The 17,541-nt window shown below is 43.0% G+C and overlaps 2 protein-coding genes across 4 annotated transcripts in view; one reads left to right on the top strand and one right to left on the bottom strand.

The window, feature by feature from the left end:
- Positions 1 to 65: 65 nt before the first annotated feature.
- etfb (electron transfer flavoprotein subunit beta) lies at positions 66 to 3,744 on the bottom strand. The gene is made up of 6 exons (XM_008297997.1): positions 3,585 to 3,744; positions 2,074 to 2,232; positions 1,481 to 1,639; positions 1,305 to 1,367; positions 501 to 659; positions 66 to 373 (listed from the first exon to the last, which is right to left on the bottom strand). The coding sequence occupies exons 1-6, from the start codon at positions 3,636 to 3,638 to the stop codon at positions 203 to 205; spliced, it is 765 nt and encodes a 254-aa protein (XP_008296219.1). The 5' UTR covers positions 3,639 to 3,744; the 3' UTR covers positions 66 to 202.
- Positions 3,745 to 4,903: 1,159 nt separating this feature from the next.
- LOC103369309 (upstream stimulatory factor 2-like) overlaps positions 4,904 to 17,541 on the top strand; it is a 17,959-nt gene continuing 5,321 nt past the window's right edge. The window contains exons 1-8 of one of the 3 annotated variants that reach the window (XM_008297993.1): positions 4,904 to 5,098; positions 5,592 to 5,632; positions 5,910 to 6,016; positions 7,194 to 7,313; positions 9,016 to 9,169; positions 13,266 to 13,353; positions 15,134 to 15,172; positions 17,030 to 17,088. In XM_008297993.1, the coding sequence (XP_008296215.1) occupies positions 5,064 to 5,098; positions 5,592 to 5,632; positions 5,910 to 6,016; positions 7,194 to 7,313; positions 9,016 to 9,169; positions 13,266 to 13,353; positions 15,134 to 15,172; positions 17,030 to 17,088 (643 nt within the window). In that variant the 5' untranslated portion in view covers positions 4,904 to 5,063. Of the gene's footprint in view, positions 5,099 to 5,591; positions 5,633 to 5,909; positions 6,017 to 6,941; positions 7,045 to 7,193; positions 7,314 to 9,015; positions 9,170 to 13,265; positions 13,354 to 15,133; positions 15,173 to 17,029; positions 17,089 to 17,541 lie in introns of those variants that run through there. The other 2 variants (XM_008297994.1, XM_008297996.1) reach the window with 2 other exon arrangements.

Genomic DNA, 17,541 nt, shown 5'->3' with positions numbered 1-17,541 from the left:
GGGACCAAAAAAGAAGCCGTTTTATTTATTATATAATTTTTTAATTAATCGGCCGATTAATCGTTTATCAGAATTGTTTTTTTTTTTGCCAAATATCGGCATCGGACTCAAAAAAAATCCACGTCGGTCGGGCCCTAGTGAAGACACTGATACCTACCCTTCTGCCAGTGTCTGTGCTCCGCTGCTTGTGCTCCTGAAGCCTCTATATCCTCCCTGTCTCCTTGAGTTTGCCCACCAGGTCCTCCACTGTCTCCACCTTCACTCCTGCCTGCCTCTGTGGAGGCTCATCCACTCTCAACACCTCCAACCGCGATGTGAGGTCCACCCCTAAGTCTGCAGGCTTCACATTGGCAATCTTCTTCTTCTTGGCTTTCTAAAAAAAGGAATCACAGGGGAAGGGCAATGTACACATTCATAAAAGCTTTCACTTCTCAGAATTGTTGAAAGTTAAGACATTGTTAAGCAGTAAAGAATCTACATTTTTGTGTTTTGCTACCCACCATGATATTAGGCAGGGTGGCATATCTGGGGGTGTTGAGTCGAAGGTCTGCGGTCAACACTGCCGGTGTGCTGATCTTAATAGTTTCCAGGCCACCATCAATTTCTCTCACCACCTTAACCTTGTCTCCGTCCAGTGACACCTCTGATGCAAAGGTACCCTGCAATATAGAGACACAGCACAAATGTATAAAATCATACACGTAAATAGTCTGTTTTAACATTTCATATGGAATTGTCTGGAACGCAACAAACAAAAAGAAGCAGTAAATGTGCTCCACCTGCTGTTTGACAAGTGTAACTACAACTCCTGTAAACACCCCTAGAACAAACTTGACTATAAAATGCAGCGGTACTAATAATGTTTGATGGAGCATGTATCCCATAATCCAGGTGTGTAAACAGTTGTGAATAAACTGACTAGATGTTTGATTCTATATCATAATCTGCACATCAAACTGCTCAACCTGTACACTGAGACATGAAATCAAAGTGCTCCCTCTACTGGTTATCCGGTAGAAGTTCACTCCATCTCTCCAGGCAGCCTTTGACCTGCTCTGTTGATCTGTGCTGGGTCGCTGTGGCTCCTACCGACTCAGACTAGTCCCCACTAACATTGATAAGACGGTGTTGACAGCCGATATCAGCGCCGGCTCGCCACGCTTGTGAAGAATAACAGGAAAATATAGAAACTGAGATAATCTAACTGGCATTTAGCAGTTAGATCAGGTTTAGGTCAAACCCGATGTTGCTTTTTAGTAGACGGGTTAGCAAAGTCCAGTTTAGAATAATTGTATTTAACTCACCTGAGGCCAGTCCAGTAAGGCTGCTGTCATCTGGCCGGTCTGATTGCAGTCGTCATCAATGGCCTATGAAAGCAACCAGTCATTAAATGAAGGCGACAGCAGAGAGCGAGTGATCGGAATATGTAAGCAGTGAGTGTAAGACGGGATATTCGGTGAAATGAATCCTCATCTTTAACCTGTTTGCCAAGGATGACGAGTTGAGCTTCTTCCTTCTTGGCCAAAGCAGCCATGATCTTGGAGACCTGCAAGGGTCCGAGGGTTTCGTAGTCTTTTCCAGCCACTTCCACGTGAATGCCACGGTCGGCCCCCATGGCAAGGGCAGTACGGATGGTCTCCTGAGTGAGGAAGGAACACGGGTCAAAGAACTTGTCATTGGGGAGGGCAAAAATTACACTTTTTTTTTTTACCCAATCCAATGTTATGCACCCTTAAATGTTTCTCACATTTACCTCTAGATGTCATAATTACTTTTTAAATATAACATTCCACAACAATTCCTTTCAATTGCAGGAATAATTCTCAAGTTTGCCCCTATTTAATACAGTGAGAGTCTAAAAAAATCTGGTTTTATGGTACTAGTGACTCTATAATTCTTGTACTCTTTATCGACATAGAATTTTGTTTATTTAAATATCAAGTCATACATCAGTAAATACAGTGTAGGAGTACAGCTGGATTTGGTGATATGTAACCTGCCAAACTATCCTATATTTCTCCTGGATTTTAGCGTACAAGACAGGGGTGCAGAGTCCGGTCCCGTCTACCCCACCTGCGACTGCTGCGGTCCACAACTGACAGCCACAACCTCCTTAATGAGCTTCTTCTCCTTCAGCTTGACCGCCTCCTCCACAGCGATCTCACAGAAGGGGTTCATTGAGTGCTTAACGCCATCCGTCACCACACCACTGTTGTCCGGCTTCACGCGAATCTATACAGAAACAAGACATCAGGACAGAGTCACAACAGGGGTGCAAGGTTACACGAGTTGCGTGACAGATGTCACACTGATGTGCTGCTTTCACAACACATGACTGTCCACAAGATTGTGGAAGCTGGCCACGGGGATTTGACCTCATTCAGTCATAGGAGCATTATTGAGGTCCGATGCTGGTGTTTGGTGATAAGGCCTGGTTTACAACTCGTGTTTCTATTTGCACCAGAAGCACCTGACGAGATTGAGGTCAGGGTTTTAAGCTTACGATCAAGTCTTTCACACCAAACTACCAAAACATTTTTTTTATGGAAGTGGATTTGAGCATGGGGCCATCGTTATTATGCATGTACGGGGAAAAGTCTTCCCCAAGATGTTCAGTTAAGAAGGAGACTCTTGTCTGTTTATTAGCTTTGTATGCTGTGGCTTTAAGATTTCCGTGAAGCGTTAGCCAACAGAACACAACGATATGAGGACAAGGACATCCAAATGCATCTGGACACACAGTGTAGCTTCACATACATCAAATACCCACATTTCAAATACGCATTCTTGCAATAATGCAGCCAGATCAGTACATAAAACACAATGCTGAGAATATAAAAAGTCTTTGCAACGAGTCACCTAACATCACAAGTTATATACTGGTTTTAGAAGACTCATTCTGCCATAACAAGGAAACATGAATAAGTGCCAAATCAGAAATAATTAAAAAAGCAAATAAAAGAGCCTACGTTTCCTGACTCAATATATTCTCTTATCTGACAATATGTAACAGGAGCAGCAGTGATATCAGCACCAGTAGTCGCACTGATAGTGTTCAGATCCTGCTGAGGGCAGCTGAAGCAGGAGTGTTCCTGCTGGTACATGAAAGAGCTGCTAAAACTTATTGATTATGGTGTTCTGCTTCACCTCCAGGGGAACACCAAAAGGTTAAACAATAGTCCGATTGCAGTAACTATGTGACTGCATCATACACCATTGTCTTACGGACTAGTTTAAGATGGGACACCTAAACTGACTCCACAAAGGACATGCTAATTACCCAGCCAGACATGTTACACAACTTGAAAACATCTGTCAAGACAGGTAACTGGTAGCTGCAGCACTGCTAACAATATTTTTAAAATATTAATCATTTTTCATATTTAAATAGATTGTATGAATTTATCTGCAGACCGTAAAGGTTATCTGTCAAATATTTGAACAGTCACTTGTGTGGTTTTGCTCTTGTGCCACTGCCAGCTGGCGTTAGCAGGCTAATGTTAGCTAGTAGAGCACAGAAAGTCAAGTGAGTGAGCGCAGGAAAAACTATTTTAAAATGCAAATAAAGAAAAAAAAAGCATTACCTTTACTGCGTAGTCAATGACCCGCTTAACTCCGACAAGAACACGACCAGACATTGTGGCTGAAACGCTGAACTATAACAGACAGCTAACGTTACACAGTCACCGCAGTGAACCTTCACCCAAGGAGGAGACGTCGGAATTATTTTAGGGTGAATCCAGGAGAGGAACTGAGGTGACCGCCTCCCGTTCCAGCCAATGAGAAATGCACATCAAAAAACGATCAACGCTCTGATTGGCTGATTCACGCTTGAGGTCGTTGTTAAATTCAACAAGGAAAGTCATTGCCGCGGTTTCGAATCGTAGTTAAACTTTTGTCTTAAATCCTCCACAGTGCAACTATAGATTGTAACGTAAATGATTATCTCATCGCTCAAACTGTTTTAAATGTGCATACAACGACAAATCACCTGTGAATAAAGTGGTGTTCCTGGTATCTCTGTCGCAAACAAAACCCAAAGACGAAACGTTCCGCTTTATGTGGGGTAAAGTTCATGGCAAAGTGCAGCGGCGTATTGAGGGTCAAAGCGCTTAGAGCTTTAAAGTATATCTGTTAAGTAACACATAAGCATGATTTAGTGACCTATAATGACTGTAGATGTTAGCTTTTAATCATGCCTGACTATTCCTGAATGGTGATGTGTCACAAACGCTTACTCTTTCCAGTTTTATGTCAACTTGCATACCTGGACTTACAAATAATAATAATAAAAAAAATGCAGTTAGATGCAGCAGTCCTGCAGTAAATAGCTTTGTGAAATATTCAGCATTCCCAGACGTTTAACTGCATGATGCATGAGGTGTAGACTTGTTTTTTCCCCCCCTCATTATCTTATAGCCAGATCATGAACACTTCTGTTTTTGAATGCATTCAGAGCTAGTCTGTACACTTTATTGTAAAATGCTGATGAAGTTGTTAATAATGGCATTAATACTACTTACTAAAACAAATTCTAGTTGCATTTCTGTTAATATTTATTTATTTTTTTGTTAAAATTGTTTTAATAGTTTAGGTACAAAAATATGTATTATAATAATAATAATAATACATTCTTCTTCGTTTCTTCGCCAGAATATTAAGCCAATTTATAAAAAAAATAAAATAAAATAAAAAAAATAAAAATTGACCAATTAAATTTTACTCTCAGGCACCAACAAATGAGAGTTATGCTTTTAATTTTAATCAGTCCGTAATAGTTCATGTCCGTCCCACAGTGCTGCTGTTATTCCCACCCGGGAGTGAAACAGTTGCTTTGAACGTGTCGGCTGCGGTCACCAGCGAGGAGCAGCAAATCCTCCAGCTGATCGAGCAGTCACCTCGGATCACCCAGCCCCAGCAGCGGCCTCCATTTTAACTTCGACACCGAGCCATACCTCACGTGTCCTGGGCTGTCTCTCTCACATGACCCGAGTGTTTGTTCCCGTGATCAGCACTTCCATCTCCGTCTGTGACACCGAATATCACTTTTTATTTTAACCCTGATGGATATGCTTGAACAGAGTCTGGACACCGCAAGGTAACCGAGACTCGGCCAAAATGGCTACAAGCTAGCTAGAACATGCTATTTCGGATAGCTAGTTTACGACGCTAACCAAGGCCTGAACTAAAAACTGTTGTCAAAACGAATTTAATGAGGAGACTAGTATTAAGCTAGCAAGAAAAGTGGAAGACTTTGCAAGCGGTGTCGCCGACTAGTTGTATTCACGAAGACTAATATCCTGTTGCGATAAACAATATAATTAGCTGATAACTGTACAGTAGCTAATATAGCTTAAGCTAGCTATTAAAACACAAATAACTTTGTCAGCCGTTGAAGGTAAACGGAGGACAGTTGCAATGTTGTGTGTTTCTTTACGAATACGCTGCACTGGCTTCTTGCACATGTTTGGCATAAGCTACAGCGAAGTGGGGGGAGATCTGCAATTATATTCATTTTTTTTAAAACCCTGAATACATTAGCTGGTTGCGTAGTTTGTATAACCGACTGATTTGTTGCAACCGATTTGCAGCCAAGAAAAGCAAGACGAAGAGGTTGTCCAAGCATCAGAAGGTAAGGATGTATTTACTAAGCTGTCATTCACAAAACACCCAAGTCTAGAGCAGTGAAGGGATGTGTGTACAGTGTTGTGTAGAAAAGCACAGGGCGTTTGATTAAGTGCTCTATCTGGTAATTAAGAGGTGTGACAAAAATGCAGCCTTTCTTTGTGTGATGCATGTTTTTGTTTTTGGGGAGCTCCACTCAGGGATGATCAGCTGCTTTTATTAGTTTGATATCTTCTCCATCCCTAACAACTGGCTGTTTGTGTCCTATTTTTTTTCCCTCCAAGACGGGGCAGGGGAAGAGCAGACAGCTGTTACGATAGCCAGTGTTCAGCAGGCTGCAGCATTCGGTGACCATAACATACAATATCAGTTCCGCACTGAGGGCGCGCAGGTAAGTAACTAATGGATGCAAGTGTGAATGCACTGATGTGTCATTGTTTTTTTTATCGCCTATTTCTGCACGAGTCTTAAGTGCTCCTAATGGCACCAGGGGGCACTTAGAATAAGATTGCATCTGTTTCGCACCCACAACACAAAACAGTGCACTTCAGAATTGCTTTACATGTCTGGCTGCATAGATGACCCAGGGGTGTTAGTGCAGTAAGGTAATTAGCGACTGACAGGGCTCCGCATTATGTATTGATAAAGGTGGTTTGGTCACATGCGTAGTGCAATATGTGAAAGATAATGTGGTGTCTGTACGCAGCATTTCACACTGTGTATGTATTATTTAGAACACTTTAGTATGCTTGGTCCTAATGTAAACAGTGACCTCACAATAAGATAAAACAGGGTTCCTCTCACCAATCTGTGTCAGGTTGCAGTTTCTTATTACGCTTCGACTCCCTCCCCTATTGCGAAGTCAGGAGAAGTGTACTACGTTTCTTGAAAGTGTTTCTTTTTCTCGTCCCATGATTGACTGGCGACCTTTGTCAAGAGTGCGTCCTTACCGTCCGCTAATGTGGTATTCACTCCAGTGGTGGTCAGTGATGGACAATGGGACATTGGTCCTAAACTGGAAAAAAAAAAAAGTAGTGTCACATTTAAGTTGGTTTATCCTTATTTGGGTGAGTTACACTGGAGGGAATTAAGTCAGTGATCCACGTGGCTCATTTGGCGTAAACAGGCCCAGTGTGAGCGATCATGTGATTCCACTCTGGTCTGGGATTGGCATGGGGCTGTTGTCACATGTCAGTCAGGAGGGGAGTCACATGATGGAGGGATACAAATACTGATTCTTGGAACAAACAAGCTCATTTTCTTTACTTGTTTTTAAAATTGAATCAGGAACATTCTGAAGCATAAGCGCATTGTGTGGGATGGTGGAATCGCTGCGCTACTGAGCTTAGGACTTTAGTGTCAGTTGCTAGGCTTGGCTGAACTGAAGCAGCAGATATGATAAACAAATCTACAAGTCAGGTAAGGTTTTGATCTGTGCATAGTACTTCTGCTGTATAGTAGCGTTAAAAACACAAACAGCTTGTTGCTCTGTTTGCTTTCCTCTGATTCTTCTGTGTTTGTTTTCCTCTGATTCTCTCTTTTCGCACACGTCTCCTTCCACCCTGCAGGTGACGTATCGTGTTGTTCAGGTGACTGACCAGCACCTTGAGGGAAGAGACGATGCGGGAGGAGCAGTGAGCGTCGTCTCAACAGCTGCATTCGCCGGAGCTCCTCAGGCTGTGGCTCAGGTAGCACAATCTCCTCTTTTTCTTTTTTTTTTTTTTTATCGATTTGAAGAGAACTCGCTGGCAATGTGGACTGTTTCTACACACAAGCTCTATTCTAATAGATGGCTCGAAGGATAAGATTGGTGCTATTTCAGCGTTCCGTTATTTCCAACAATCTCCCCGAAGAGACTAAACCCAATGATAGTTTATTCTGCTAATCGGTTTTTATCTCCGTAGACGCACCCTGATACCGCTCATGCCGTAAAACTCCCAACATTAAAAACACATGAAACAGACATGCAATTTCCTTTCTTGCAGGGACGCATGATTTATATTATTGGCCGATAAGCAGGAAAATGAAACTATTGTTATTGTTCAGGTAATAGAATTTCAGCTGTTAATTGTCTCCGACAGTCTCTCTCGGGAGCATGGCTGTGAACAAGGGACACCCCTTTAAACCTACTTCTGAGACAGTTTTTTTTCACTTTGTGTTATATTTTATGCAAGTCTACATCTACACTATATGTCATCCCTAATTACAAAAAGAGAGGAGAACATATGAGCAGAATATACACCAATCAGCCACATCATTACGCCGCCTAGTATTGTGTAGGTCCCTCTCCTACCCCCAAATGGCTCTGATCAGTCAGGGCATGGATGCAGGACCTCTGGGGGTGTCCTGTGGTCTCTGGCACTGGGATGTTGGCAGCAAGTCCTTTGGGTCTTGTAAGGTTTTAAGCCTCTGTTGATCAGGTCATCGCCTTGGGCTCTTTGCCTTCCCTCTGGCTGTTCCTGGGCAGTTCTGGTGGTGTGTGGGAAAGACTGCTGCTGCTGTCGATAGTGTTTATGTCATAAGGGGGGGTGTGTGCTTGGTCTGCAGCAATACTTAGGCGGGTTGGCACATGTCAAAGTAACTTGCGCCTAAATGCCAGGACCCAAGGTGTCCCAGGAAAACATTGCATTTCACTGAGATAATCAATGTTGTTCAGTTCACTTGTCAGTGGTTTTTACAGCTCTCTTTATCCACAGCTGGTGTGCTTTACACAGCAAAGCAGTGCAGCAAAGTGTTGGTGACGAGCTGCAAAGGAATGCTATTGGCCCCTAATAAGGATATATTTAAAAATGATTACATTAGCAATTAATTAATATATTCTTAATTCTATGGATGCTCTGGCAGGATTGGGATTGTTTTAGAAAAAAGCAATTTAATAGAAAATATATATATGATCATTTACTATATCTTTTATTGGCCGCAATTAACAGTTATCATCTCTGCAAATCTGCCATAATGGTGCATCTCTGTTTCATTGTGGTGTGTGCTGCAGGAGGAGTTGATTCTTCTTAGATTGTCAAAGTAGCAAAGCAGTATAAATAGTTCAGCGCGTACATGCCCAACTCTGTGACTCAGGTTAAAATACAGTTGTTGCTTCAAAATTTTTCATTAAAAATATGCAGTTTTTCTAGCAAGAACAGACCAAATTTGTTGTCATTTGCAGCATACTGATGACTTTACTGACCTTGCTGTTATCCCCACTAACAAGATCGCTGCTACTCCTTCTCCTCCCTTTATCCCAGCTGTCAAACTGCACCGCGGCTTGCTTGGGGGTCTGGGGGGTATACTAGTATTGAGTCTGACAGAGAATGAGGTGTGCGTTTACCTGCTGTGACTGCTCCATTGCTACTTGTTCATGCCTCTCCTCTGTTTCTCTCTTATCTGTCACAGGCTGTGATCCAAAACCCTTTCAGTAATGGAGGAAGCCCAGCAGGAGAGGCAGTGGGAGGGGAGACCCGCTTTGCTTACTTCCCCGCGACCGCGGTGAGCGACGGGACTGTGTCTGTGCAGGCCGCGACGGACCCTACACTCACACAGGCAGGGGGTGAGTCAGTTCTCACGCTTAATTTGGGCTGAAGCTTTATCACAGTGCTACAGGGTTAATTTAGCAGTTATTTTTAGTCACAAACAAGAGTGTATTGAGAAGTGCCTTATAGTGGGAAGTACAGCTCTTCTTCTTTTAAATGAACCATGATCCACACAGCTTTGGCCGACGCGCCGAAAGCAGGAGCAATACACTGCAGATGTGAGTCACGTTGCCTTTTGTCTTTTTCTAAACCTCGTCAAGGCACCGCCGCTTACTGGAGTGAAATACCCGGTGTGACTCACTGCCAGATGTGATTATATAAAAGCATGGACCACCTTCTCACAGTCTGAAGTTCACTGCTGATCTAAGCTTAGGAGAACTGGAGGAAAACAGACAAACCAAAAATAATAACCACAGCTTCTGCCAGTGTACTGCGATCCCTGCGGTTTGCTGGTTTTAAGTTGACCCCCTGACAGGTCTGAGCATAGAGGAAGAAGTCTTCTAAATTACACTTGCAGTGGGGCAGTTTTGTTGGAAACAGATATAATGGTCGGAAAGCTCACTGGTGACTTCTAACATTTGACGCTCCACTGAGTCAACAACGTTAGCCCAGCCTCTGGCCGACTGAGCGCAGTTGGCAAGCACCTCGTGCGTGGTAATGCTATCACAGGATCTATAGGAGCTGCCTTAATGCTGCTATCAGTCTGTTGCTGGTCCATGCCGACCCCCTATCAAACAGACGCTTGCGGTGTCTGGTGGTCTGTCACGAAATCCATAAAGTTTTTGCCATCCTGGTCTTTTTACCAGTGTGCCTGTTGTTCAGGGTGCACATGAGAGCATGCTGTGTGTGGGTCTAGTCCGAGCCACCGGGTTTTACAACTTCTCAACATATAAGGCAGGCAGTCAGAAACTACAGTGTTGTAGCAAGCAACGCTACACAACGAGCATCTTTACTGTCTTTGTTGTTTGTTCCTACATGTGCAAAACAACCTCAAACTAATTTTACAAGCTGTATAAGAACATTCAATGTTCTCCCCGTGCAGCGTGGGTTCTCTCCGGGTTCTCCAGCTTCCTCCTACACAGTCCAAAAACATGTTGAGGTTAATTGGTGATTCTAAATTGTCCGTAGGTGTAAATGTGAGTGTGCTTGGTTGTCTGTCCCCAAGTGTAGCCCTGAGTCGGCTGGGATAGACTCCAGCCCCCCATGACCCTAGTGAGGATTAAGCGGTGTATAGATAATGGATGGATTGTTGTTAGTTGCATCACCAGTAATATGTCAGAAACGTTTGTCCGTTGCAAAAATTTGGATCCTCCAAGTCAAAGATTATCAGAAGCTATAATTAAAGTTGGTATGCCTATTGCATTTCCATGTTGTTTATTTCATGTCACACTTCCTCCCACTCTGCTCCTCTTCCTGTTTACTGCCATATGTTGTTGTCTGGCTGTCCTAACTGTCCTTGTGGTTTTATGGTGCTTGTCCAGATGAGGCTAGTCAGGATATCACTGGCTGAAGCTTGCTGTCCTCTGCTTTCAGAGAGGGTCGACAGCGCTCACTTGTCCTGGAGAGCAAACTGTAGCCTTTGGCTCCGTTATAAACAACCAACATCTGCTTATTCTTTTTTTCTTTTTTTTATCAAATCAGATTTATATCTAGCAAGTACACTGTTACAGATGGCTGGCAGTTGAATGGTGAATTGTCAGTATTTCCTGATGGTTATCGAGGAGCCGAACACTGCAGGTCTCTCAGGGTTTTATGTAGGAGAGTGTAGTGCCTGAACAGCAGTTATTGTAGGAACTTGTAATTCATCACCCACTGTTTCTGCTGCCGTCTGTGCTTTTTGCCGTCATGTTTTCCCAGACATGAAGTCTGAAAAAGCGTGAAGCTGGGATCCAACTGAACCTCTACCTGTATCTTTAGAACCAACTCAACACAACCCATGCATGCTTTGTACAATTTTCTTCTCTGGTTTGTGGCAGCAGCACCACACAAATTCCATCCAAGTAACAGGACATGATGTGAAAACATTCCAGAGTAATAAACTGATCTTACCTTTTTGTGTTTACACAAGATGAGCCAGGCTTGTAATCCCAGAGGATCCAGCAGAGTTCAGTCATACTCTTGAAAACACCGACGTACCGCACGGTCACGGGTCAGGGGTCACGCAAGGTCGTCGTGTTGCTTCAGTGATCGAGCTTGCCTCGAATCATTAGGTTTCTTTGATGTATCTCATCCATTACTGATTGCTGACATAGCCGGTCAGGCTCACGCAGCACATCCACACTCCCTGCCGTCTCTCCCCGTCGAGCGTTGTGTGTCTCCTTGCATCACATGACGCACACCCACAGGAGTCAGACACCCTTAAGGCCGTATCAGTTGATGCTGACTCTGCGAGGTGCAAGCTTCAAAAGTGAGATAAGATTTGAGTCAAAGTGTTGAGGACGTAACAAGTGAAGCACTTGATGTGTTTTAAGCGTCTTAAGGCATTAATATGTGGCCTTGCTCGGTGGAGATCAGGTCAAAAGACCGCCAGTTTAATCTGAAAAGTAGAGTTTTCGTTGTGCTTTTTCTGTTGGATGTTGTAAGTGCTGTGTATTGTCGTCTCTGGTCCCACATTTTAAAAAGGGAATAAATACAAGGTGTGAGTCTGATGTCTCGGATTACGTTTTCACTAAGATTTTGAGACTCGTTTTTTGTACAGGTAAGTTCCTGGATTCTTGTTTTTAAATGAAATCTAATTTAGCCCTATCAGTACTTCTGTGTGACGTCAAGGAGTTAAATGTACAGATGCTACTGTGGAGAGGACCTTCATTTTTCTGCTGATGTATTCTGTCTTTAAAGTGGCAGTAAGTTGTGTTCAGTGTTTGTTTTTTTCTGGTTAGTTTGACATCTAACTGGCCCACAGGAAGAGTATGAGGTGTTTGTATCTTACATGCTGTGGCTGCACAATATTGGAGAAAACTGACATTGTGATATTTTGTTTTCCTGCGTGTATATTATGATATTAGTAAATATAGCATGAGTTACCAAGTGCTAGATGCAGTTCAGGGCGGCAGCCTTCACCACCTTCACCGCATTGTTTGTTGTTATTCAGGCTTGGCGTCTGTCATCGAGGCCCCAAGCCGCTAACGCTCCTCTTGTCCCCGATGCAGTGTTCTCACCTGTAGGATCAGGCTGGAAAAGTGCAGTTTGCAAAAAAATCTACCTTACAGTTGGAAGCCCTATTAATAAACCGGACAGTAAGATTTATGTCGGGCTCTGTTTTCCAGCTGGATGACAGTCCGTTGTAGCTGCACATTGTTCAAAGTGTGAAAGCTCTGTTCAACTTACGCCCTGCATTTTTCATACCGCTTTGGAATGGGAAGGTATGAGGAGTAGGTGCCTGATGGTATTACAAACTGCTTGGCAGGCGATCAGATCAAGTTTTAAAAACCCTTTTTGCCAACAGTGTTAATTGGTACCATGTCATCCGCAAGGTGCCTCACACGAGGCAATTTGCGATAGAGTTTTTGCTTTGGATTGCATTCAAATCCAGCGTTTTACTCCTCATACAGAGCTCTGTGGTAACGATTTAAATGACCAAACAGATTTCTGGTGTTGCCTCGTGCAGTGGCAATAATTGTAAGACACTGCCGACAGAGTGCCTGTTTTTGGTCAACATCACCTGTTCTGTAGCTGAAAGATTTCCATTTGACAGATGTGGCGTCTCTCTTTGCAACCAAATCTTTCTCTGTTCACACATGGAGCCTGCATGTCAACAAACTTCTACATAAAGTTAAAAAAAGACATGTTACAGATCATTTTCAGTACTTCACATTGCACGATGTTACTACTGCGTTCATCACAGTGTTGATGCTGACACAATATCATGCAGCCCTACTACAAACATAGTGGTGCCAAAAGAATGTCTTTTTGGCTTACTGTGGAATATCTGCTTTGTTTGATGGTGTTTCCGTTGGGCTCGAAGAAGATAATCATGACTGTTCCTCTTTCTACATGTTGATTGTTGTCAGTCTTGATGTGAGATGTTCTTTGGAGCAACAACAGTTTGTCTTTATGAAATATTGCCCCGTGTTGTCCCTCCCTGCTGACTGAATCCATCCATGCCTTCCGCAGGTCAGTTTTATGTGATGATGACCCCCCCTGATGTCATTCAGACAGGCACACCACGAACCATCGCCCCACGCACACAGCCCTATCCTGCGTAAGTATCACCTCTGTCATTTGCTGTTTGGGAGAAGAAGACAACATTAATAAAGCAGTCTGAAACAATTATTATTTTTAAAACAAAATGCATAAAGAAATGCTATCTTCCTGTAAACGCCCGTAGAAATCAGCCATTCGGTGAGTTTGTAAATTGCCTTTTTTTTGAAAGTTTAAAGGTGCATTTTGGATGGAGTTAAAAAGTGGATTCAATGTTTAATGTTCCGAGCTGCTAATTAAATCTGATTAATTGTAGTTGCGCTGTTTTTTTGTCAGAGCTTTAACCAGTCACTGCGACAGTAAAATATCTGCAGCGTGGCTCTGCTCCTGTGATTCTCCAGAACGTCGGCACAGAAACCCCATCCATCAGAGCAGGACATACACAGCGTTAAATAAACATCAAGTCAAGCCTAACAAAGCACACTAAATTCATATAAATCTAAATGCTAATGCCGGAGACGGCCGTGGAAGTGGAGGTAAATTGCAACAGCTTGAAATGTAATGTTCAGCAGTCGTACATGTGGAGATCAACAAGTCGCTGGCGACAGCTCGTTGTGAATGTGGTGCGAACACATGACCGTTAAAACAATTTCTACATCCACAAACACAGCGAGGCTCAAATTCTGCGCTCTTGCTGCTGCAGCTGTTGTTGTTTTCTTTAGCTTTTACTCAAGACTGCTTCCCCGTCCAGGGAGTCTTTTCTTTTGTCTCTCCTGAGTTTACTGTGATGATTAATTTTAAGGATTGTTATTTTTGCGCATACCGGTTGGCCAGTTTGGTTTTTTTTTTCCCTTCCCCACTCGTCTCCAAAATATTATGTTGTTTATCTCTAAAAATTCACAACATGCATCATTATAATCATGCATCAGAAGGGATCCATTTCAGACTCTCTCCAACCGTCAGCCACAGCCACACGCTGGTGATTGCTGTTATTAAGACGATCAGCAGGCCCACCTGAGCAAAGAGTTTGCCATTTTAATTGCGTGATGCCGGGCCCGGCCTACTACAGATACTTACAAAGAATTCACAACAGGCTTTATTTCAAATTCAGAGGTCACCAGAGTGCCAGCGAACACGTCGGGGCACATGAGCCGTATTCCTGAGACACGCAAGCTTCTTGAATGTCAAGTAGCCGATTTTTCCCTTATTTGGTAAAAGCAGAGCCACAGTCACAGTCGCTAGAAATGAACACATGATCCATTATCAAATTGAGTTAGCTCCAATTTACGTGAATATTCCTCCATTTTCCACCAGGCGTATGCTTAACCTTTAACTCGTGAAGCTCACCGGATTGTAGTCATTGTATACGAGTTGTTTCTCACGAGGACACGGACGTATCGATGGCGGCTCATGAATCCCTGTTTATGTCATAATGATAAAAATGACAACACAAGAGAAGACATGCAAATAACTCCCTCTGCGTTTCATGTGCCATTTATCAGTTTACAGCAAATTGACAGCTAATCTCCTTTGTTGTTAAGAAAAGTTGTCGATCCGCCTTAAATCCGGCAGCCGCTCTGCCGCGAATTGATGCTGCTTGATGTTCATGGCGTCCAACAGAACTGCTTTTACATGTGTTGAAGTACAAAGTGAACTGTTTTCTCATCTCTCAGAATGCCTATCTGCAATATGTTTTGTTTCTATTTATTTTCCCCTCACATGAATAATTTATGATTTCAGGTGTCAGAGTTATATTTAAGTACAAACTAATAAACAGTGACGTTATTCTTGACATGTGAGCAAAGTGAATGAAAACTTCCCACCCTATCTGCCGTTCGCAGAGATGAAAACGAGCTGCTGCAACACGAAGGTTTAAACTGGTGAGGACAGTTTCCACATTTCTCCCACACTCCTGTTTTTTTTTTTTTTTTTAAACAGCAAATGAATGAATCAAATTAGATCACAAGAAGAGAAGAGAAGAAGCACACAAACCTCTGCCCTCCTCTCCTGTCCGACCCCTTTTCCCCTTCCCACCAGTGATTCTCCCTTTGCTCTTGATGTGTGAGGCTCAGACGTAGCGTTTCTTTACTACCGACCCTGATCCAGTGTTGTTAGTTGTGCTTGTGGCAAATGTGTGTTGTTTTTTTTTCCCATTAGGACCTAGAAATTAGGTCGCTGTTTTCCATCTGGAAACAAATGGCTCACGCTGCACTTTTATTTTAGCATCACAAGTGTTGTTTTGTTCTCATTTAGTCTCGTTTTGAAGTTGGTGATAAAACTCTCTTTGTTTTCTTCTATGTTATGGGAATATTTTATCGATATGAGACAGGAATATAGGGACAGGTAAAGCTAACAGAATAACACGTGTTGTTAAATTCACAGTCTGTCTTCTAGCTAGATTAACCAGTTGATGCTCACTCTATTAAATCATCTGTTTAGAGCCCAAACTGCAGTGTCTCGGTGTGTTCTGATTTATCGTCGAGGCCGTGGCTTGATAATGATGATAGTAATACCGTAGAAGGCAGGGCAGAAAGAGTAAAAATTGCATTTCTCTTTCACAGATCAATAACAGACTGTACAAACTTAGTTCTTTAATACATCCATGCTTCAGATAATATGGATGGGGCGCTTGAGCGGTGGGGCTGTTAATTTTTTTGGATTGCTGTGGCAACAATAACTCTCAGGAGTCGCCCAGATGAGGTGTGTCTATATTGTGAAAGCCGGGAGAAAGACATTCCTCTGGGCCTGTACGTTTAGTTATTCATACAGTCGTCCTCCTCCTTTTTTTTTTTTACACTTTGCCTAAGAGTACTGTTGGGCTGAATCCATTATACAGCTGAAATCCCATTAAGATGTTCTGAGATACAAGAGAGACTGTCGTTTGGCTTAGCTGACTATCTCAAACGAAGCTATCAGCGGTCGAGTTGTGTTGATGGGACACAAATTCACCGCCGTAGAATAAAGATGTGTTGTTGAAGGACAGACGGGGAACAAGAACGACCTTACAGGTTGCTTGTTAACTCCGCGTGAAGAGTGGGCAGAGCCGTCCTGTAAGCGACAGTCGCGTTCATTTCTGAGTCTAGCAAAAATAATTATTTCCTCTGAATTGCTTTTGTTGTTTTTCCGCGGATGTTAATTGATTTGCAATAGGGTGAGTGGAGTATTAGTGAAACAGAAACACGAGATCTCCAGTAGGCTGCCTGTGATTACACACCAGTGTGTTATTGGCCTGTTCGTGCCATGGTGGGTGGTTTGATAAGTTCGCCTGTCACGTCCCGGGGACTTAATTAACGGAATCCTAAGGGAAGGTACAGAGACAAGAGACAGTTGTGTCATTAGTCGTGCGCCCAGACTCCAGTGGACGGCATCTGGTTTTCCACAGCGTTGTCATTTTACAGCATAATAAAGCAGTGGGCTCCCTCTGGGCTTCACCTGGTAGGCCAGGTCTCAGTATTCCAGTCATGGCAGCCCAGCCCGGGCAGGGGTGTCAGGACTGCAGACGTGGCCTCATGTGGCTGTGCATCCTCCAGTATTTCTACTAAAGGCAATACACAGCTTCAATAAAAAAAAATTACAATAGATTTGAATTCGAAGACCACAGTGAAAAAAGATTTTTACTTGCACAGGATTAGCTGAAATTGGGGGACTGTGTTGGATTTGTGCCTGATTGCATGGTACTCAGGGATGAAAGATATTGTATGAAAAGTGTTTGTTTTTTTCCCCCCTTCTAACTGCAGGAAAATGGACGGACCCCGAACACCAAGAGATGAAAGGAGAAGAGCGCAACATAATGAAGGTGGGTAATTAGCTGTGATTGTGGCTTTTAATTGTACCAGACAGTGTAACACGGTGCAGTGGGGTGTCTAAGTGGAGCTTGTTTTTTTGTTGAAAGAAAATGTCTAAACCCTGTCAAAACAGTTTGTTTTTTAAGAGCAGATAACAGCATATGTTTGTGGATCAGCCACTAGAGGTTACTGTTGAGCTGTCAAAGTTGGGCAGTGAATTTGGGACCTACAGCTGCAAGAAAAAGTTTGGGAACCTTGCAGATCGGGACCTGGATTACCAGGGTTTCTGTATCGATTGCTGAAGAAAATATAGTCTGATCTTCATTAAGCCTCAATTATAGACAAACATAAGCTGACTAAAGTAACAGGACAGGAACAGTTGTACTTTTAATGTCTTTATTGAACACACTGGTTAATCATTCACAGTGCAGGCTGGAAAAAAAGTATCTGAACCTTTGTGCTAG

This window comes from Stegastes partitus, unplaced genomic scaffold, assembly GCF_000690725.1.
Source record: "Stegastes partitus isolate 25-593 unplaced genomic scaffold, Stegastes_partitus-1.0.2 Scaffold1268, whole genome shotgun sequence".
NCBI lineage: Eukaryota > Metazoa > Chordata > Actinopteri > Pomacentridae > Stegastes > Stegastes partitus.
This window is presented reverse-complemented; position numbering and strand designations above follow the sequence as displayed.